At 57.3% G+C, this 19,669-nt stretch overlaps 1 protein-coding gene across 1 annotated transcript; it reads right to left on the reverse strand.

Annotated features, from left to right (window-relative positions):
• Positions 1–814: 814 nt before the first annotated feature.
• On the reverse strand, positions 815–13,463 carry ARSJ (arylsulfatase family member J). Its single transcript, XM_070417042.1, is given in 3 exon segments — positions 815–3,395; positions 13,059–13,387; positions 13,389–13,463. Coding segments are annotated over 3 exon segments (1,803 nt in total). The 3' UTR covers positions 815–1,996.
• Between the last annotated feature and the right edge of the window lie 6,206 nt (positions 13,464–19,669).

Consider the following 19,669-nt stretch of genomic DNA (forward strand, 5'->3'; position numbering starts at 1 on the left):
AGTGAGGACAGGGTGTGGGAGCAGGTGGATGACAGTGAGGACAGGGTGTGGGAGCAGGTGGATGACAGTGAGGACAGGGTGTGGGAGCAGGTGGATGACAATGAGGAGAGGGTGTGGGAGCAGGTGGATGACAATGAGGAGAGGGTGTGGGAGCAGGTGGATGACAGTGAGGAGAGGGTGTGGGAGCAGGTGGATGACAGTGAGGACAGGGTGTGGGAGCAGGTGGATGACAATGAGGAGAGGGTGTGGGAGCTGGTGGATGACAGTGAGGACAGGGTGTGGGAGCAGGTGGATGACAGTGAGGACAGGGTGTGGGAGCAGGTGGATGACAGTGAGGACAGGGTGTGGGAGCAGGTGGATGACAGTGAGGACAGGGTGTGGGAGCAGGTGGATGACAGTGAGGACAGGGTGTGGGAGCAGGTGGATGACAGTGAGGACAGGGTGTGGGAGCAGGTGGATGACAATGAGGAGAGGGTGTGGGAGCTGGTGGGTGGGGCTGAGTGAGGAGAGGGCGTGGCAGGCCGGCCAGGTGCTCTCACTGACCGCAGGCACCGACAGCCTGCCTGCTTTTTATTGTGCTCCATTGTTGGTTCGAACCACAAGTCACCCTGCTCACACGTGACTTTCCCGTGGCCTCCGTGTCGAGGGCGGGGGGCCCTCACGTGGAAACATCCTTTTGTAAACTCCGTATTTTTTACCATGTTGTTAGCAAATCACACCTTTAATTGCCGACTAGTAGAGATTTTTGTTTGTGAAGATGAAATATTATCTCAAAGTTGAAGCAGGAAAGCCACACTGAACTTGCGAGTGCCATAAATAAACCATTTTAATAATGAAGATACATAAATAAGGTGTTTGTGACAGAAACAGTAAAGGTGTCTCTCTAGCTCTGTACAAACACGGAATTTCCCAGTAATTTGTAAGAAATATATCCATCTTAATACATTCAAAATGATGGCTGAACAAGGATGATGATCATTTTCCTGCATCATTTCCTTTTCATATTCTCTGAATTCCCACCATGTTACAGTAATTTACAGTATCACAGTGCTTGGTAATCTTGAAGATATGCAATAAAATTCTTCTAATGGTGTGTAGAAAATAAAATAATTAAATAATTAGACGTCATTTGCATAGCACTTTATGGAAACAAAATAATTAGTGTTTTTTTCTGTAAACATACATGACGGGTCGTGCTGGACCGTCTTCCAGGAAGGTGCTGAGCACACAGTGACACCGGCTGCTCATATGTGCTTGGTGGCTGCCCCCGACGCGTGCTGAGAGGCGAGGCTCCACCGGAGGAAGGCAGCTGGTTTTCCGGGAAAGGGAAGGACTCGGGAAGGAGCTAATTCACAAACCCAAGTGCCCAGAGATAGACATACAAAAACTCACTCAGAAAATGTATTTCTCACCCTGGCCAGTTTGGCTCAGTGGATAGAGCGTTAGCCCAAGGACTGAAGGGTCCTGGGTTTGATTCTGGTCTTGATTCTGGTCAAGGGCACGCATGTACCTCGGTTGTAGGCTTGCATGCAGAAGGCAACCAGTCGATATCTCTCTCTCACATCGATGTTTCTCTCTCTGTCTCTCCCCCTCCCGTCCACCCCCTCTAAAAATCAATGGAAAAATATCCCGGGGTAAGGATTAACAACAGCAACAAATCTATTTCTCAAGGCCTGGGAGGTGGACCAGCCTTTGGCTGTCCTCAAAGGCAGTTTTGAGCAGGCACTGCGGCAGGTCAGCATCCCGTTAGAACGGAAAGCACAGTGTTGGCCACCGGCTGAAGCACAGCGGGGGGGCTCATAAGGCCACGACTGCCTTTTAAGGAGCCGGGGAGGTGGACATCCCCGTGTCTCCTAAGGGTGTCTCCAGGAGCAGCACCTCGAGCACCCAGCAGAAGGGCCCCAGGGGGTGTCCAGGTGGCCCCCGTGGCCTGTGATGGGAAGAGTGAAACCACTTTTGCTTTCTGAATAGCAAACAGGTGATAGACTGAGGACTGTCACCCCCAAGGGGCACCTGGTCGGCTCTGGGGACCCGAGCCTGCCTCCTGCGGCCTCTTCTTCGTCTTCCTTCTCTTCTGCTTCCCCTCAGCCTTATTTTTGCGTGGCTTCTTCTTCTTGCTTTCCTCTTTGTACCAGGGCCCCCAGACGCCCCCGTTGAGCCGAGGGTTGCTCCTGGGGTCCCCGGGGGGATACCTGACGGGCACCGCCGTCCTGTTAAACTGTGACAGTCGGCGGAGCAGCTGCCTCACGACGCCGGGGTACCTGCCCGAGAGGTCCACCCTCTCGTAGGGGTCGGCCGTGATGTTGAAAAGCCACACGCTCTGGCCCGTCGCCAAGGTGACCCGCTCACTGTGCCAGCGGTTGGGGCCCAGGTTGCTGAAGGCCTGAGGGGGCACCCAGTCGCTGTACCCGGGGTTCCCCGTGAGCAGCTTCCAGTGCTGCACGCGGATGGCCGACTGGACGGCCGTGTTCCAGATGCCGTAGCCCGCCGCCCAGGAGCCGTGCCTGGCCTTGGTGTAGACAGGGTCGATGTTGTGCAAGATGTCCACCCGGGGCGAGCGCAGGCCCTCGCTGATGGCCTCCCAGACGTCATAGCCGTCCAGGTGAGCGTCCTCGTCGATGTGCCCCTCGGCCAGCGCCACCAGCGTGGGGTACCAGTCGGTGATGTGCACCAGCTCCCTGCACACCGTGCCCCGCTGCCTCAGGAGGGGGCTGTGCACGAACCCCACCGCCCGGATGCCCCCTTCCCAGTAGGTGCCCTTGCTGCCCCTGAGGGGCCAATTGCTGCCCCCGGCGGAGGGCTGGCCGCCGTTGTCGGAGGAGTAGATGAGGACGCTGTTGTTGTAGAGGCCGTGTGCCCGCAGCGCCAGGGTCACGTTGCCCACGGCCTCGTCCAGGCAGGAGAGCATGGCCGCGTACCGGCGCCGGTGCGTGTTGGCGATGGACCGGTAGTGCCTGAAATACCAGCCGGGCGCCTGCAGCGGCGAGTGGACGGCCTGGTAGGCGACGTAGAGAAACAGAGGCTTCCTGGGGTCGTGGGCCGCCAGGATCTGCTGCACCCGGCGCGTGTACATGTGCGTGGAGTACACGCCGTCCTCGTGGTCCCAGGCGGCCCGGTCGTTCTCGTACAGGTCGTAGCCGCACACCCCGGGGCCGTCGCACTTGTAGTGGGTGTAGTAGTCCCCGCTGCCCAGGAGGGAACCGAAGAAGGTGTCGAAGCCCCTGTGGGTGGGCATGCACTCGCGCCGGTAGAAGCCCAGGTGCCACTTGCCCACCATGTGCGTGGCGTAGCCCGCCTCCCTCAGCTTCTGCGGCAGCGTGGCGTGGCCCAGCGGCAGGCAGTTGGGCTGCGCGGGCCTGATGACCGAGTGCTGCAGGCCCGTGTGGATCTGATACCTGGCGGAGAGCAGAGAGCTGTCAGTGCAGAGCAGAGATCCCACCGAACACATGAGCCCTGGGAAGGTTTCCGAAGAGAAGCACCCCCGCCCCCCCCAAACAGGACCAGCTCCCCACACCTGCGGGGACCTCGGGTCCCACCCAGTGAGCTGCAGGTTTACCGTTCGAAATGCATTTGACTAAATTAGAGAGAGCGGAAGGGAGAGGGAGAGAGAGAAACATCAACGATGAGAGAGGATCATGGATCGGCTGCCTCCTGCTCGCCCCCCACTGGGGATGGAGCCCACAATCCGGGCACGTGCCCTAATCGGGAATCGAACCATGACCTCCTGGCTCATAGGTCTGCGCTCAATGACTGAGTCACACTGGCCGGGCCTAAATTAGTACTTTTGAAACGAAGATTTCACCACGCATCTCAAAGTGTTTTTAACGTTCTTGTAGCAGAATTTATTTGAATAATCTTTACTCTTTCAATGAATTATATGACACAGGAAATGAACACGATAAAGGAAAGGATCTAAATTTCAGAGCCTTATTATTATTACCATTATTGCTTTTCATCCAGGGACCTCACATTCGCTCCTAAATCATTTCCTGAAATAACTTATTTCAAGCTAATTCTGAAGCATGGAACACATGAAAAAATTACACAAAAGTCTTCTATTCGACTGTCAGAAATGTCCTGCGATTAGGCCTCCAGCTGTGAGGTCTGCCAAGGGAACCAGAAGGTCTCTGACTCACGTTATTGTTGAAAAACCATTTTCTTTAACTTTTTAAAGAATGTTAACACGTTTTTTAACTTTTTATTGAATGTTGACATTCAATATTCCATGCATTTCGGGGGCATCTTGTGGGAAGTGATGTTGGAGTAGGTGCCGTGGCCAGTGGTCAGGAAGGGGTAAGACACGGGGAACAGCTAATTCACAAGCCCGAGAGCGGGGGTTTAATGTCCCCCAAACAGCAGGGAGCGCGTCCCTTCCCGCTGCCCACAGCGCCTGCTTCCCTCACAGAGCAGGGAGGTGAATGGTGCTCACCCTTCCTGCATTGGGGTTGAGGGACGCTGAGGGTCCGGCGTTGGTCGTTCCGTGGAGATTCTGCCACGGGTTACTCTCCCCCCAGAGAATGGTGATTATCACAGACATGTATGAATTTTCAGTTTGGGTCCAGGCGCGCCGAGGAGTTCACGACATTTTAAAAGCCACGGATTCTGCCCTGGCCGGGTGGCTCAGTGGTTGGAGCGTCCTCCCAGGACCAGAAGGTTGGGGGTTCCATTCCCGGTCAGGGTGACAGTGGGGACAGGCCCGTGATGAGAACGGAGCCACAGCCGGCTCACAATCATGCCCCTCACCAGCTGTAGGTGAGACGTCGTCTTACAGACCCTGGGAGCCTGGGGGTGCAACGAGGCTGTAGAAGATCAGATGCCTCGACGGGTCCATGACCCAGAAAAGAAGTTCCTTTGAGAACAGACCACGGACGGGGCAGGACAGGCTTTGATTTGGTGGCTGTGCCGGACCCTGACCCCCTCCGGGCGTTTCTCTCAGGACCCTGACCCCCTCCGGGCCCAGGCACGGGCTGAGCCGTGTGTCACATCACAGATCAGCCTCCTTGTTAGGGGCTCTGAGCTCCTGAAGGCCGGACCCTCCCTCCCCTTTCCTGTTAGACTCGCAGCTGCACGTGGCTGTCTCTCCCTCGTGTGTGTGTGTGTGTGTGTGTGTGTGTGTGTGTGTAACCAGCCAGCTGGGAGGGGGTCAGGGCAGAACTTCCAGGTGCCCGCCTGCTCCCCTGCTGCCGGCAGGACTGGGATAAACGCTCACACGGGATGCAGCCCTGTCTCTGCTGAATTGGCTCAAGGAGTGACCGGCGGCCGGACCCCTTGTGTCCAGTCTCGTTCTTACAGCTGGGAACCCAGTCACCCCTTTCATTCAGCTCCGGCGACCCTGGCGAGGCGGTGCCGACAGGGGTCCCTAGAGGGCGGCAGAGGCTGGGAAACAGCGCAGAGCTGGCCTGGCCTGGGGAGCCTGTCCCTTAGGCTGGCCCCGAACCCACTGAGGAGGCTCATGTGAAACCGGGCAGAGCCCCAAGGTCTGCCGTCGGCCCTCGCGAGGACATCACTCTCAGGAAGCCGGTATCCGTGTCAGAAACAGACCCGCCCCGGCCCGTTCAGCTCAGTGGATAGTGCGTCCACCTGTGGACTGCAGGGTCCCGGGTCCGATTCCAGTCAAGGGCACGTACCTTAGGTGCAGGTTTGATCCCCTGCTCCGGCCCCAGGCCCGGGTGCGTGCAGGAGGCAACCAATCGATGTGTCTCTCTCACATGGATGTTTCTCTCTGCCTCCCCCCGCGCCCCCCTACCACTCTCTAAAAATTAATGGAAGAATATCCTCGGGTGAGGATGAACAACAACAAAAAGAAAGAAAGAGAGAGAGAAAGAGAGAGAGAGAGAGAGAGAGAGAGAGAGAGAGAGCGCCTCGGCCCTGGAGCCTGGCCTGCCGACGCCTGTGCTCAGAGCTAAGGCCTGGAGCGCGGGAGGGGCCTTGATGCCGAGGTCGGCGTAGTGTCCGCTGGGCACCCACAATGACTAGCAACGCCTCTCATTCCGGAACAGCCCTCCGGAGGCCACAGAACCTCGTGCACCGAAAGGGAGCTGCGGTCTAAGAAATGTAAGTGCAGACTCGGGGTGCAGACAGGTCAGCTGAGCTGCAGCGAGCACCGCCCCTTGGTCACGGGGACCCCGGGGAGAGGCCGGGCCGGAGCCTGTGACCCTGGGGTTCAGGGACCTGCCTGCTCCCCCAGAGCCCTGTCTGCTAGTCCTCACCTGTCATCACCCCCACAGCTCACAGTTCTCTCTGCTCTTTGTGGACAAAACAAAATACAGCCTATAACACCCTTTTTTTTTTCAAGTCTTGAGGCGAGAGCATGAGCCTGTTCACTGCTGTTAGCACCTCAGGGTGCTGGGCGGTGAATATGTTCATCTGTTTTTTGTTTGTTTGTCTCTTTTTGCTTTGGTTGCTGCTTATGATGATGATTCCATTTTCATCGCTTACTGTACATTTCCTCTCCTTTTTGTTAAATTTCCATTTCATGCCCTTTTTGCTTTTAAAGTGTTTGCAGATTACACAGTACATCGGACAGGCACCGTCTATAAGAACAATTAAAAGGGGGAATCGTCTCAGGGTCTGGAAAGGATGAATTCCATTTCCACCGTTTCTAACGGGAAAAACACTCTGGGTCTCTAACCGCCTCCCAGGGTGAGTTAAGGTGGAGGAAGGGGGTCCTGCTGGACCTCGGTCACTGCCCTGGGCAGCTCAGGGCCGGGAACCCTGGGGAAAGCTTGGTGGGGAAATGCATTCACCCCGAAGCGTGTGGGCTCAGTCATCACCCCAACTTGCTGGCTGAGACTGGACGGAGGCCAGGCCGCACCCACAGAAGGCGCCAGCAGTCAGCTCTCCCGGGTGCAAATGGTGAACATTACGGAGGTGCAGCTCCGCGTTTAAGGAAAGTTTTACTTCAAAGTGACATGAAACTTGTGTTTTCAGACTGTTTCCCCCCCCTGGAGGCTGTGGGATGAACTGCAGCCAGTCCTGCTGCTGTAGAGACTCAGAAAGAGGGGTGCCCAGTCCCTGCCCCTGCCAGGCCTCCTGGGTTGTGGGCAAGGCCCCCCTATCCTCAGCGCGGACTCTGCCCCATGCCGGCCAGAGGGACCCGGACCGCGCTCACCCCTCCAGGCATCCACCCTGCTCACCGGCCCTCCGGCCCTGCTCAGACCAGCTCCCACGGGGGAGGTCCGCAGGCAGAGGCCCAGGCGCAGCTGGAGGAGCCGGAAAGCCATCCTAACACGGCGACGGTGACAGGGGGGCCCTGGACGGTCCTGTGGGACACGTGTCTGGCTCAGGAGCGTGGGGAGCTGTGTAGGGAGGCGGCATTTGAGCTGAGTCTTGACGACGGCGGGCATCTGGGCAGGGGAGCTGCATGCTAAGGGGCGGTCAGTGCCAAGCACCTTCCCCCTGGAGAGAGAGGGAGGCAGCCGACCTGCACCCGGTGCCCCCACGTTCCCCTCGGGGCGGGCAGAGCGGGGCAGATGAGAGGCTGTTGACGCCACACACGTCAGGGTCAGACAGGCTGTGCCCCTGGGCCGCTGTGTGACCGTGACCGACACAGGTAACCTTCCTACCCTCTCACAGCCTCCATGCAATGACGCCTGCTCAATTATTTCACAAACATTTTTCAAAATAATACGAATCTCTTGCCTCCGGGGCGGGTGTGATAGGGAGACAGCAGGGTGCTGGAAAGAGTGGCAGAGTCGGACGGGGTTTCTCTCCTCCCGTGGCCGTCCGTGGGGACGGGTGTGCTGGCTGCGGGTGCGGCTGTGACGATGCTGAGGAGTTGGGAACCAGGAGGGAGGGGGCAGCGATCAGACACCCCAGGGCCGCGGCGCCACGGGGACAGGTAACGCCCAGGGTGGTAAGAGCCTGGCAACAAGCCCTGATGCCGTCAGAGGGAGAAGCAGCCCGCGCGGCCTCACGGCGAATCCTGGGCGGTGGCTGTAGGAGAAAGGCGAAGGCAACCAAACTTGGGGATACCGGCAGCTTTCATCCAGGGCTCCGGGGGGAATGGGGCTCTAGTCTTGGGTCCCCATCTTTTTTAAATGTTTTTTTTTTTATTGATTTCAGATAGGAAGGGAGAGGGAGAGGGAGCATCAATGAGAGAGAATCATGGATCGGCTGCCTCTTGCCCGCCCCCTACTGGGGATCGAGCTGCAACCTGGGCGTGTTCATAGGTGGATGCTCAACCACTGAGCCACGCCGGCCGGGCAGCACTTAAGATCAGTTCTTCATTTATCTGAATGGAGACACCTGAGCCACCTGACATGCTTGTCAAATTACTACTGATTTCCGCCCCCCCCCCCCCCCCCCCCGCCAAGGCCCTGGTGCAGTCACCGGCTGGGCCCGGAATCTGCGTCGCAACCAGCACTTTGGATGATTGGCTCTGTTCATGCAAGTTTGCGAGCCACTGCCCAGAGGTGAGGGCCGAGTATGGGTTCCGATGGTTCCTGCCCAGGACGAGGACACGTGGGCAGGCGACAGCCCCCTGCTGCCAGGTGGGGCGATGCCACTGACTCAGGGGCCTGGACGCTGCCAGGTCTGTGCAGGAGGGAGAGACTTCACATGGTGACCCCAGCACATGTCGGGGGGAGGGAAGGTTAACAGCTTCAGAAACCGCTTCAACCACAGACGTCCTTTTTTTTTTTTTTTAAAATATATTTTATTGATTTTTTACAGAGAGGAAGGGAGAGAGATAGAGAGTTAGAAACATCGATGAGAGAGAAACATCGATCAGCTGCCTCCTGCACATTTCCCACTGGGGATGTGCCCGCAACCCAGGCACACGCCCTTGACCGGAATCGAACCCGGGACCCTTCAGTCCAAAGGCCGACGCTCTATCCACTGAGCCAAACCGGTCTCAGCAACGCTCTTTCTTTATAAATGTGAGGAGACTGGAATCCTCTCCTGTGTCTCATAACCTAGTGTCTCCTGTAAAGCAACTCGGCCCATGTGGGTTTCTGTTGCTTGTTTTTTATTTAGAGGATCCAGGATCCGCAGCACGTCCCCGGGGAGAGAATGGCCAGCTTCCCCGGGCTCCACGTCATCAATGCGTGGCTGGGCCCCGAGCCCGGCTCCAGCGCCACCCTCTCCCGTCTGCGGGACGTCGTGGGAAGTCCCAGTGGTTTGTCAAGAGCAAACTGCAGCCGGGCCAGCGTGACTCAGGGGCTCAGCATCGACCTAGGGCCCAGGAGGTCACGGTTCGATTCCCAGTCAGGGCACAGGCCTGGGTGGCAGGTGTGCTAGGGTGAGGGGCTGCGCCATGGAAGGATTACAGAATGTTACAGAATGTGCTGGGAGGGGGGACTGACGTATGGAGAAGGATTGTGCTGCCAGGATATGAGGATTGTGTATGTGCTGGGAGGAGGGACTGACGTATGGAGGGGAGTTGCAGGGTTAGGAACCATGGAAGAAAAATTGCTAGATTGTCTTAGACTAGTCAAGTGTGACTCTGTTTACCCCCCTTTTTGTGTTTATGAACTTTCTGTACATTTCTAAGGTAACACTGTTTTGCTTCTAAGGTAACACTTTTGCTATAAAAATCATAATGCACACTTGCTCTTTGCCACATGCCGCGAGGCTTCCCAGAGGGGGAAGGTACGGGCTGTGGTCAGCTGGCCAGCTTAATAAAAAGGCTTTCAAATTTAAATTCTGAGTCGGTGGTCTATCTCATTGAGCCAACCCATAACAGCAGGCTCGATCCCCAATAAGGGGCGTGCAGGAGGCAGCCGATCCACAATTCTCTCTCCTCACTGATGTTTCTCTCTCTCCCTCCCCCTCCCTTCCTCTCTGAAGTCAATAAAAATATGTTTTGTTTGGGACCTGCAAGTGCCAACGCACCTAACTGTCCAATCCAGACAGGAGCGCCGGTCACTGTGGGAGCACTGCTGGCCACACTGGGCAGACATTCCCACCAATAAGTCTCCTCAAGAGGTGCCCCTGCAGGAAAGGGCAGGAGGCCCCCTCCGACTCCAGAGCCAGGTCAGGACTTGTTCCCAGCTTCCTCTCTGTCTCCTGCCATTAAGTCACCATAACCATAAAAGAAACCCTGCCCTGGCCAGTGTGGCTCAGTGGATAGAGCGTCGGCCTGCGGCCGAAGGTTCCCGGGTTCGATTCTGGTCAAGGCACGGACCTCGGCTGCAGGCTCCTCCCCAGGCCGGGCCCTGGTCGGGGCTCCTGCAGGAGGCAACCAGTCGATGTGTTTCTCTCACATCCATATTTCTCTCTGTCTCTCCCTCTCTCTTCCACTTTCCCTAAAATTCAATGGAGAAATACCCGCGGGGGAGGATTAACAAACGAAAGGAAAAGCCTGCTGCAGGCGAGGAGCCTGAGGAGTGTGCTCGATGGAAGGGGAGCCCACGGTGCCCAGCGCGTGCTGTTCAAGCACCGTGGCTCTCGTCACTGTCAATTCTTTCTTTTTTTTTTTTTTTAAAATATATTTTTACTAGAGTTTGGTGCATGAAATTCACACACGGGTAGGGTCCCTAGGCCTGGCCGGAGATCAGGGCCAATCTGTGGGGCGACCGGCAGGGCAATCAGGGGGCCCCCACTGGCACCCACCTTGGCTGGCCTGGGGCCTGCGGGCTGGGGGCAGCTCCTGCGTTGAACATCTGCCCCCTGGTGGTCAGTGCACATCATAGCGACTGGTCATTCCGCTGTTCAGTTGATTTATGTACTAGGCTTTTATTATATAGGATTGCTTTCAGAGGGGAAGGGAGAGGGAGAGGGAGAGAGAGACAGAAACATCAATGAGGAGAGAGAATCATGGATCGGCTGCCCCCTGCCCACCCCCTACCAGGGATCGAGCCCACAACCCAGGCATGTGCCCTGGCCGGGAATCGAACCCTGACCTCCTGGTTCCTAGGTTGACGCCCAACCGCTGAGCCACGCCGGCCGGGCTTGTCAGCGTCAATTCCGAGATTAGCTGAGAGGCTCTCGGAGTCTTTGGGACACGTTTACTCATAAACCATGAGAGCGGCTGACCTCCAGGCCACCCGATGGACTCGCTGTTTTCCCGCCAACCCCTTCATAAACATCCCATGCCCTTGACTCTGCCCTTTGAATCGACCGCGGCACAGAGAGACTCCTTTCTCTGTCTCAGGAAAGGGAGCTTTTCCCTCTGTTTTAGCACCGACGCCAACTTCTGACAGTTTGCTGAGCAGTGGAAATCATGCCGTAAGCAACGGTGTCTGCAAGGCGAAGATTCCTACAACATAGTCTTTATTTTTCCAGCGGAGACTGGCGGCGCCGGGGGGATCCAATTCCAAGAACAACTTCGCCGAAGCGAGGGCTCCTTGGGGCTGAACTCACAGGGACACACACACTGGAGCCCTAGGCTGCCTTCTGCCCCTGCCAGGGCTGGCCTGGCCCTGGAACCCGCTTTCAAATCAGCTACCCTCGTACTGAACAATTGTCCTTAAGCCTCCAAATTGGATTTTCCTTGGAGTTGATCAGAAAATCCCCAGGCATAGGGGGAGCAGCATTGACTTTTTTGTTGTGAATCCTCACCCGAGGATATTTTTCCACTGATTTTTAGACAGAGTGGAAGAGAGAGGGAGAGACAGAGCGAAACATCGATGTGAGAGAAACACATCGATTGGTTGCCTCCCGCACGCGCCGGACCAGGGCCCGGGCCAGAGAGGAGCCTGCAACCGAGGTCCGTGCCCTTGACTGGAATTGAACCCAGGACCCTTCAGTCGGCAGGCCGACGCTCTATCCACTGAGCCACACCGGCCAGGGCCCCACTGAGGATTCACAGTGCGTTTCCTACGCTTTGAGACCTGCCGTGATGACGATGCCCGGCCTTCGTGGGAGCCCAATGAGAGGCCGTCCCCCCAGAGACCAAGCACGGTCGTGGGGACACCGGCCAGAGGGCACACGGCCTGGCTCTCCGGGGCCCCTCCCTCTGCGATGACCTGTGGCTCTGAGTCTTCCGTTCTGGAAACAAGCCAAGAGCCACAGAAGCAGGTGGGCACGTCTTGCTTGCCAGCGACGGCAACCGCGGGTTCTAGTGTGACCTGGGAACGCCATCGGAGCATGCTCAACGCCAGAGGAGATGCGATGTGGGGAGACCAGGCTGGGCTGTCTGGTTGCGGGTGTGTGTGTGTGTGTGAACGTTTCCAAGTCCCGCCAGCAGGCTCCCAGCTGCGCAAAACAGCCCGAGACCAGTGCCCCGGCTCAGGGTCACTCATACCCACTGACACTCAACACCTCATCCATTCATTCACTCACTCATTCACTCATTCATTCACTCATTCACTCACTCATTCACTCACTCATTCGTTCATTCATTCACTCACTCATTCATTTATTCATTCACTCACTCATTCATTCATTCACTCATTCACTCACTCACTCATTCACTCACTCATTCGTTCATTCACTCATTCACTCACTCACTCACTCATTCATTTATTCATTCACTCACTCATTCATTCATTCACTCATTCATTCATTCACTCATTCACTCACTCACTCATTCACTCACTCATTCGTTCATTCACTCATTCACTCACTCACTCACTCATTCATTTATTCATTCACTCACTCATTCATTCATTCACTCATTCATTCATTCACTCATTCACTCACTCACTCATTCACTCACTCATTCGTTCATTCACTCATTCACTCACTCACTCACTCATTCATTTATTCATTCACTCACTCATTCATTCATTCACTCATTCACTCACTCACTCATTCACTCACTCATTCGTTCATTCACTCATTCACTCACTCACTCACTCATTCATTTATTCATTCACTCACTCATTCATTCATTCACTCATTCACTCACTCACTCATTCACTCACTCATTCGTTCATTCACTCATTCACTCACTCACTCATTCACTCACTCACTCATTCATTCATTCACTCATTCACTCACTCACTCACTCATTCATTCATTCATTCAGCTGCTCCCCACATTTCCGGTGACTCCCCTAAGTCAGGAGCTGGATCTTCATTAAGCAAATGCTTCGGTTTCACAATTTCGGTTCCCCAGACAACAGACCTAGGGTTCCCCCGAGACAACAAACATGGCAAGAAGCAGGAGCCTACCTGCCGGTGAGGAGCTGGCTGCGGGAGGGCGTGCAGATGGGCTGCACGTAGTAATTCTCCAGCTTCACGCCCTCGGCCGCCAGCCGGTCCAGCGTGGGCGTGCGGATCTCGGAGCCGTGGTAGCCCACGTCGCGGAAGCCCTGGTCGTCGGCCAGGATGAAGATGAGGTGCGGCGGGGCGCCGGCCGGGGCGTCGGGCTCGGGTCCCCGTGCAGCCTCGGGGCCCTCCTGGCGGCCGCGGGTCCAGGACAGGTGGGCGCAGGCGAGGAGGCCGAGCACCCCGAGGCCGGCCAGCGCGCGCACGGCCCGCGCCCTTCCCGCCGGGGCCCCCCGGCCACACGCAGCGCCCCCGGGCGCCAGGCGGGCCGGTCCCCGCCGGACCCCGCGCCCCCGCGCGCACAGGCATGCGGGAGGCTCAGCCGAGGACCGCGGTCGGTCTAGGGGCCGGCGCTCGGCGGGCTCGGCGGGCGGGGCGGCCCGGGAGGCACCTTCTCCATCGCGTCTGGGTCTGTCCCCCCCGAGCGGGCAGCGTCCATGCGGTCAGCGCCGCCGCCGCCCATGTTTCTGGGCGAACACGTCCGCGGGGAGGAGGGGGGGGGCGGCGAAGCGCCCGGGCGCCTCCGCGTGGCCGACCCTGGGCTTGGGGCGCGGCTCTCGGGGCGCGCGGGTGACGGGGTCCCTCCACCCGGAGAGCACGCGCCTGGCTCCTTCCCGGGCAGGTCGGCCGGTCGCTCCAGGTCCGCGCTGCTTCCCGGGTCCCTCCGTCCAGTCCCGGCCCCGCCCTGTCCCTCCGCGCGCGGGGCTGCAGCTGCGCGTCCGTCCGCTCCGGGCCCCGCCCCCCGCCCAGGGCGTGACTCACCCACGCGGCCGCTCCCGCGGGTGGGGGCGCCCGGCGCTCCGCCACTGCCTCCGGGGCGCGCGGAGCTCGCGGGGGGGGCGAACTGTGGGGCGCAGGGGCGCTGGGGTCCCCGGGATCACTGAGCGCAGGGAAGCTCTGGGGTCCCGGGCACTGGCCTGCGCGGAGCTGCCTGAGAACTTTCCCGGCGCCTGCGGGGACCGGAGAGGAAGCCCAGCTACACTCCTCCCTCCTCTCCGTGTCCCTGGCTCCCCGCCCCCCACTTTGTAACAGTTTTGGGGTTGGATTACCATCCCGGGCAGGGGGCAGCCCCTACTTCCTGGTGGGGCTCCCCGTGTGCTGAGATGCCCAGGCTCCTCCCCACACTTACCCCCGCCCCCCATCAGGACCCTCCTTCCTGGTGACCTGGGGTTGGGGGGGAGGGCCTGCCCGCACCTGTGGGCATCAGCTCTGCAGCCAGGAGAGCTGTCCCTGCACAGACTTCCTCGGGGTGGTCTGCTGCTGAGCACCTACTGGGGCCGGCAATGCCCACCCTCACCCCACCCTCACCCCCACCCTCACCCTCACCCCACACTCACCCCACCCTCACCCTCACCCTCACCCCACCCTCACCCCCACCCTCACCCTCACCCCACCCCACCCTCACCCTCACCCCACCCTCACCCTCACCCTCACCCTCACCCCACCCCACCCTCACCCTCACCCTCACCCTCACCCTCACCCCACCCTCACCCTCACCCTCACCCCCACCCTCACCCTCACCCCCCACCCTCACCCTCACCCCACCCTCACCCTCACCCTCACCCCACCCTCACCCTCACCCTCACCCTCACCCTCACCCTCACCCCATCCCACCCTCACCCTCACCCCCACCCTCACCCTCACCCTCACCCCACCCCCACCCTCACCCCACCCCACCCCCACCCTCACCCTCACCCTCACCCTCACCCTCACCCCACCCCACCCTCACCCTCACCCTCAACCTCACCCCACCCTCACCCTCACCCTCACCCTCACCCCACCCCACCCTCACCCTCACCCTCAACCTCACCCCACCCCACCCCCACCCTCACCCTCACCCTCACCCTCACCCTCACCCTCACCCTAACCCTAACCCCCTGCCTAAACATGAGCCTAGGGCTCACTGAGCCCTTTAGCTGTCATTCCCTCCGGTTGGTTGCTGGTTCCCATTGAGTTTCCAGGCAGAACCTCTGTGAACTGGAACTCAGCCCCATGATTGCAGGCGCTCCCCGGGCTGAGGGGGTGCAGCGGGGAGGCGGGAGGGGGGGGCTGCAGTGCTGCTGGTCTGCTCTCCTGAGGCCACAGCAGCTGGCAGGCGCTTACAGACCTGCTGGGAGGGAACCTGGCCGCTGTCTGGGACCCAGTCTGCGCATGAAGGCGCTGGGGCCCTGCTCCTGCTTCCCGGGCCTCCCCAGGCGTCTGGGTGGAAGAGGCAGCACTCGGGGGTCTGGCTGCTCCTAGTGGGGGTCAGTGAGGGAGCCCAGAGTGTCCAGGCTGCCACTCAGGACGGAGTTGTCACTTCACCCAGAACACTGAGTCTGTTGAAGGCGTTTGTGTAGAGCGAGACGGCGAACAGTGGAAAAGAACTCCTGGTCATTTGGGGGACAGACTTGAAGGCTCCAAGACTAGACCCACCCGCGGCCTCGGTGGGTGAGGTTGCAGGGAACTGCACTCTGGCGCTGTCCCCCAGTGGGAGGGGCCTGGGTGAATATTCAGAAAGAAGCACAGAAGCAACGAAGAGGAAGGCAGGGGCCACCGGGGACCCTCTGTGATTGGCCAATGGGATAAAGAGAGAATGAGCACAGGGCACTGGCAGGGGGTGAGTGACCCAGAGAGGGCGGTCAGGTAAGTGTGGCCTGGCTCCCCCGGGGACAGACCAAGGGGATGGGTGGCGGGGGGGTGGGGGTGTTCAGGAGGGGATGTGAGGAGTTGTCACTACACAGAGAAGCTAAGAAAACTACAGAGAACAAAACGTGGGTAGTTGTGCAATGTTTCTTCAAAACAGCCACGTAAATCCTCACCGTAAAAGTGGCATTTCCGCGCCTGCCAGTTGGCTCAGTGGATAGAGCGTCGGCCTGCGGACTAAAGGGCCCCGGGTTCGATTCTGGTCAAGGGCACATGCCCAGTGTGGGGCGTGCAGGAGGCAGCTGATCCATGATTCTCTCTCATCATTGATGTTTCTCTCTCTCTCTCCCACTCCCTTCCTCTCTGAAATCAATAAAAAATATTTTTTAAAAAGTGACATTTCCTGCAGCCCACCAGGGTGTCTGGACCGAACCACCCACCTGACCCAGCGCTCACCTGGACTCGTCTTCGGCTACGCGGCTCCCTTCCTTCCATGGGATTTACTTTGCCCGAAATGTGCACTCAGGTGCTCATGAGGTGTGGCTAGTTCTCACATGGAGGCTTGAAAGCAGTGGAAATGGTCAACCCAGGGATTTGTAGACGATTCAAAAGACGTAACATGCGATTGTCTGGGTGTGAAGGTCCATCAGATACATAAAAATGAAGGAATGTCATCAAGTGTAAATTCCTCCTAAGACAGCGGTTCTCAACCTTCCTAATGCGGCAACCCTTTAATACAGTTCCTCATGTTGTGGTGACCCCCAATTTCATTGTTACAAATTGAACATAATTAAAGCATAGTGATTAATCACAAAAACAATATGTAATTATAGATGTGTTTCCGATGGTCTTAGGCGACCCCTGTGAAAGGGTCGTTCGACCCCCAAAGGGGTCGCAACCCACAGGTTGAGAAGCGCTGTCCTAAAACACGCCTGTCCTCATGGGTCATCTTGACGTGGATGCTGTGGGACCCGCTCCTCGTGGACATCAGGAGCTGCCCATTGCAGCGTGGAGCGAGGATGGGAGCCACTAACCCAGGGGTGGGCAAACTTTTTGACTCGAGGGTCACAATGGGTTCTTAAACTGGACCGGAGGGCCGGAACAAAAGCATGGATGGAGTGTTTGTGTGAACTAATATAAATTCAAAGTAAACATCATTACATAAAAGGGTACGGTCTTTTTTTTTTTTTTTTTAGTTTTATTCATTTCAAAGGGGCCGTAGTTTGCCCACGGCTGCACTAACCCATCACAGGAGGTGAGAGGCCCCAGCGAGAGCGAGGGGGAGGGCTGGTCGAGTCACCCTTAAGCCAAGACCACTTCCCTTTTGGGGGAAGTCTCTGTTGACACAAGCTGGACTAATTCATAAAGAAAGGTGAGTGTAGCCCGGCCGGCATGGCTCAGCGATTGAGTGTCGACCTATGAACCAGGAGGTCCAGGTTCCATTCCCGGTCAGGACACAGGCCTGGGTTGTGGGCTCCATCCCCAGTGTGGGGCGTGCAGGAGGCAGCCAATCCATAATTCTCTCTCATCGTTGATGTTTCTCTCTCTCTCCCCCTCTCCCTTCCTCTCTGAATTCAATAAAAAAATTTAAAAAAAGAATATAAAATATGTTTATAATGCAGTGCCTAGTGAAAACGAAGGTGGAATATTTTGTAGGCCAGAACTACATGTATAGGGTGTCCCAAAATTCACGCAAGAAGTAATTTTGATGGAAAACACAGGTTTATAAATAAAAATTGTAAATTTTCTATTGATTCATAAAGTATACAGTATAGGGTTATGTATGGAATAGCACATCGGGTCAATGGCCTCCACGGCTTTGCTGGCACAGACACAAAGCCATGGTCTTCATTGGTCTTCCTTGTCCCTGCTCCTGGGCCATAATTGGTACTTGGTAATGCTTATCAAATTGAAGGGATTGAAATCAAAGGGCAACAGATATTAGAATATGATTCAATAAACCAAGTAAAATTAGTGTTTTATTTATTTTTTGTTGTTGTTGTTAATGCTCATGCAAAATTCAAATCTTGCGTGAATTTTGGGACACCCTGTATCACCTGTACCTGTTAACCGTCTGAGGCAGGTGAGGTGTGTCTCCTCTATCGCTGGGCAGGGCCTGTGAGGAGAACAGAGGCTGCTGAGGAATGAAGAAGGAAGCGTGAAATGACCGGCTGGTGGAGGCCGGTCCCCAGGACTCAGCCGAGGGGCCTGCGGCCAGGGCGAGAGATGGCTCCCTGGCCCCGCCCCCCCCCCCCCCCCCCCGTCCCTGGGATGGACAGCAGTCCCCCCAACCTCGCCCAGCTTCCGTGACCCCGGGGACAATAACGGGCCGGTGACCTCCAGCCTGGCATCTCCGCCTGGGTTTCCCGATGGAAGGCTCCCTCGGCGCCGTCTGTGTGTTCGCCTCTCGTCCCGCCCGGGCCTTTTCTTGGGCAGCGTCTCTACCCCCGTGGGCTCATAATGGAGGAAACGGAGGCAGGTTAGGAGCCTCGTCACACAGCCAACAGCCTGGGACAGGGAGTCGCACCCAGTCAGTCTGGCTCGCCAGCCACCTCCCTAAAACCAACACTTTCGTTAGCCCTTTCTTCTGCCAGGAGTCTTACCAAGGTTTTTCCAAAAAGACTCAAGACGTTTAATTCTCACAGTTTCTCCCTGAAACAGGGATGCTTGGCCGTCTGCCTGCGACAGCGGTTCCCTCTCTGTCCCTCCCTCTCTCCTTCTCCCCCTGCCCATGGCTGCCCCTCTGCTCCGGGCTCTGCACGCCCTCCTGGCACCTGGGCCGCCCCGTGGTGTCCGATGCTGGTGGCACAGCCACCCTCGGCCTGGCCTGGCGGGAGGGTGTTTAGGTAGCAGGAGAGCCCCTGAGGCTCGCCCACCTGGACGGGGCTGGAGCCATGAGGGGACCTGCCTCTCGAACCCAACAGGGAGGCTCCCGCTGTCACCTGGCTTGTCCAGGTCATGTAACAAACCCGTGACCGGGGGCCTCTCGCCCGCGCTGTCACGCTTTCTCGTTCCATGACATCACGCCTGCCCGCTGCTGTTTTCACAGAGTCCTCCTCCTTGTTTAGAAATTCAGGGCCAGGTTTCCGCTTGGAAAACATGAGAAACGTCCCTCTCCAAGCAGGTTCTTAGCGAGGCCAGTGCCTGACTCAGTGGTTCAGAGGGATTTCATTTCCAGTGAACAGGTGGAATCTGCGATGAATGGGCATCGCCACGGGGCCGCCGCTCCAGGAAGCATTGGGTTAAGGCTCGGGGTCAGAGGAGGCAAAGGGTCTCAGGGCAACGCTGAAACAGACGCAGACGCCTGCGGGGCTCCCGGCCAGGGTGGAGAACGCTGATTCTGCGGAGGAGACGTTTTAAAACGCGCATTTCCATGTAAAGTGTTATTTGTCAGATTCTCATATTAATCCCGCGGGAAAGGTATTCATTCATTTAAGCAAGACTCCACTGAGACCGCTTCCTTTGATATCGAAGACCCGGATCGTAAAAGGAAGGTTTTATGGGACGCGTTTCCCCTCGCGGCCCGCGTTGTGTTTACCTCCCTCGATAAGGACGAACACAGATTTCCGGCAGATGTTTCTACCAGCACACGGAGAACGCTGAGCCACAAAGTCTGCCTCTAGTTTGCAAAAAATACCCCCTTAAAAACTCTTGGAAACTAGTGGAATGTATTCTGTTTCTTTCCGTTGAACGTTATGTGGCATCTAGTTTTGTAACATTTGCTGCAACCTTCGCGGCGGGGGTTCGGGGTCTGAAGGAGAGGCTGATGCGCAAATGAAAACCCTGGACAAGAAATGTGAACTTTGAAGGCATGGGGTCCAGGTGGAGACCTTCTTCCTTGGAGAGGCGCACCGAGACCTGGCCTTATCAGCTTTTTATTCAGCTTCAGA

The sequence above is a fragment of the Myotis yumanensis genome, unplaced genomic scaffold (assembly GCF_028538775.1).
Source record: "Myotis yumanensis isolate MYYU_CA2020_CCGP unplaced genomic scaffold, mMyoYum1.0.hap1 SCAF_5, whole genome shotgun sequence".
Lineage (NCBI taxonomy): Eukaryota > Metazoa > Chordata > Mammalia > Chiroptera > Vespertilionidae > Myotis > Myotis yumanensis.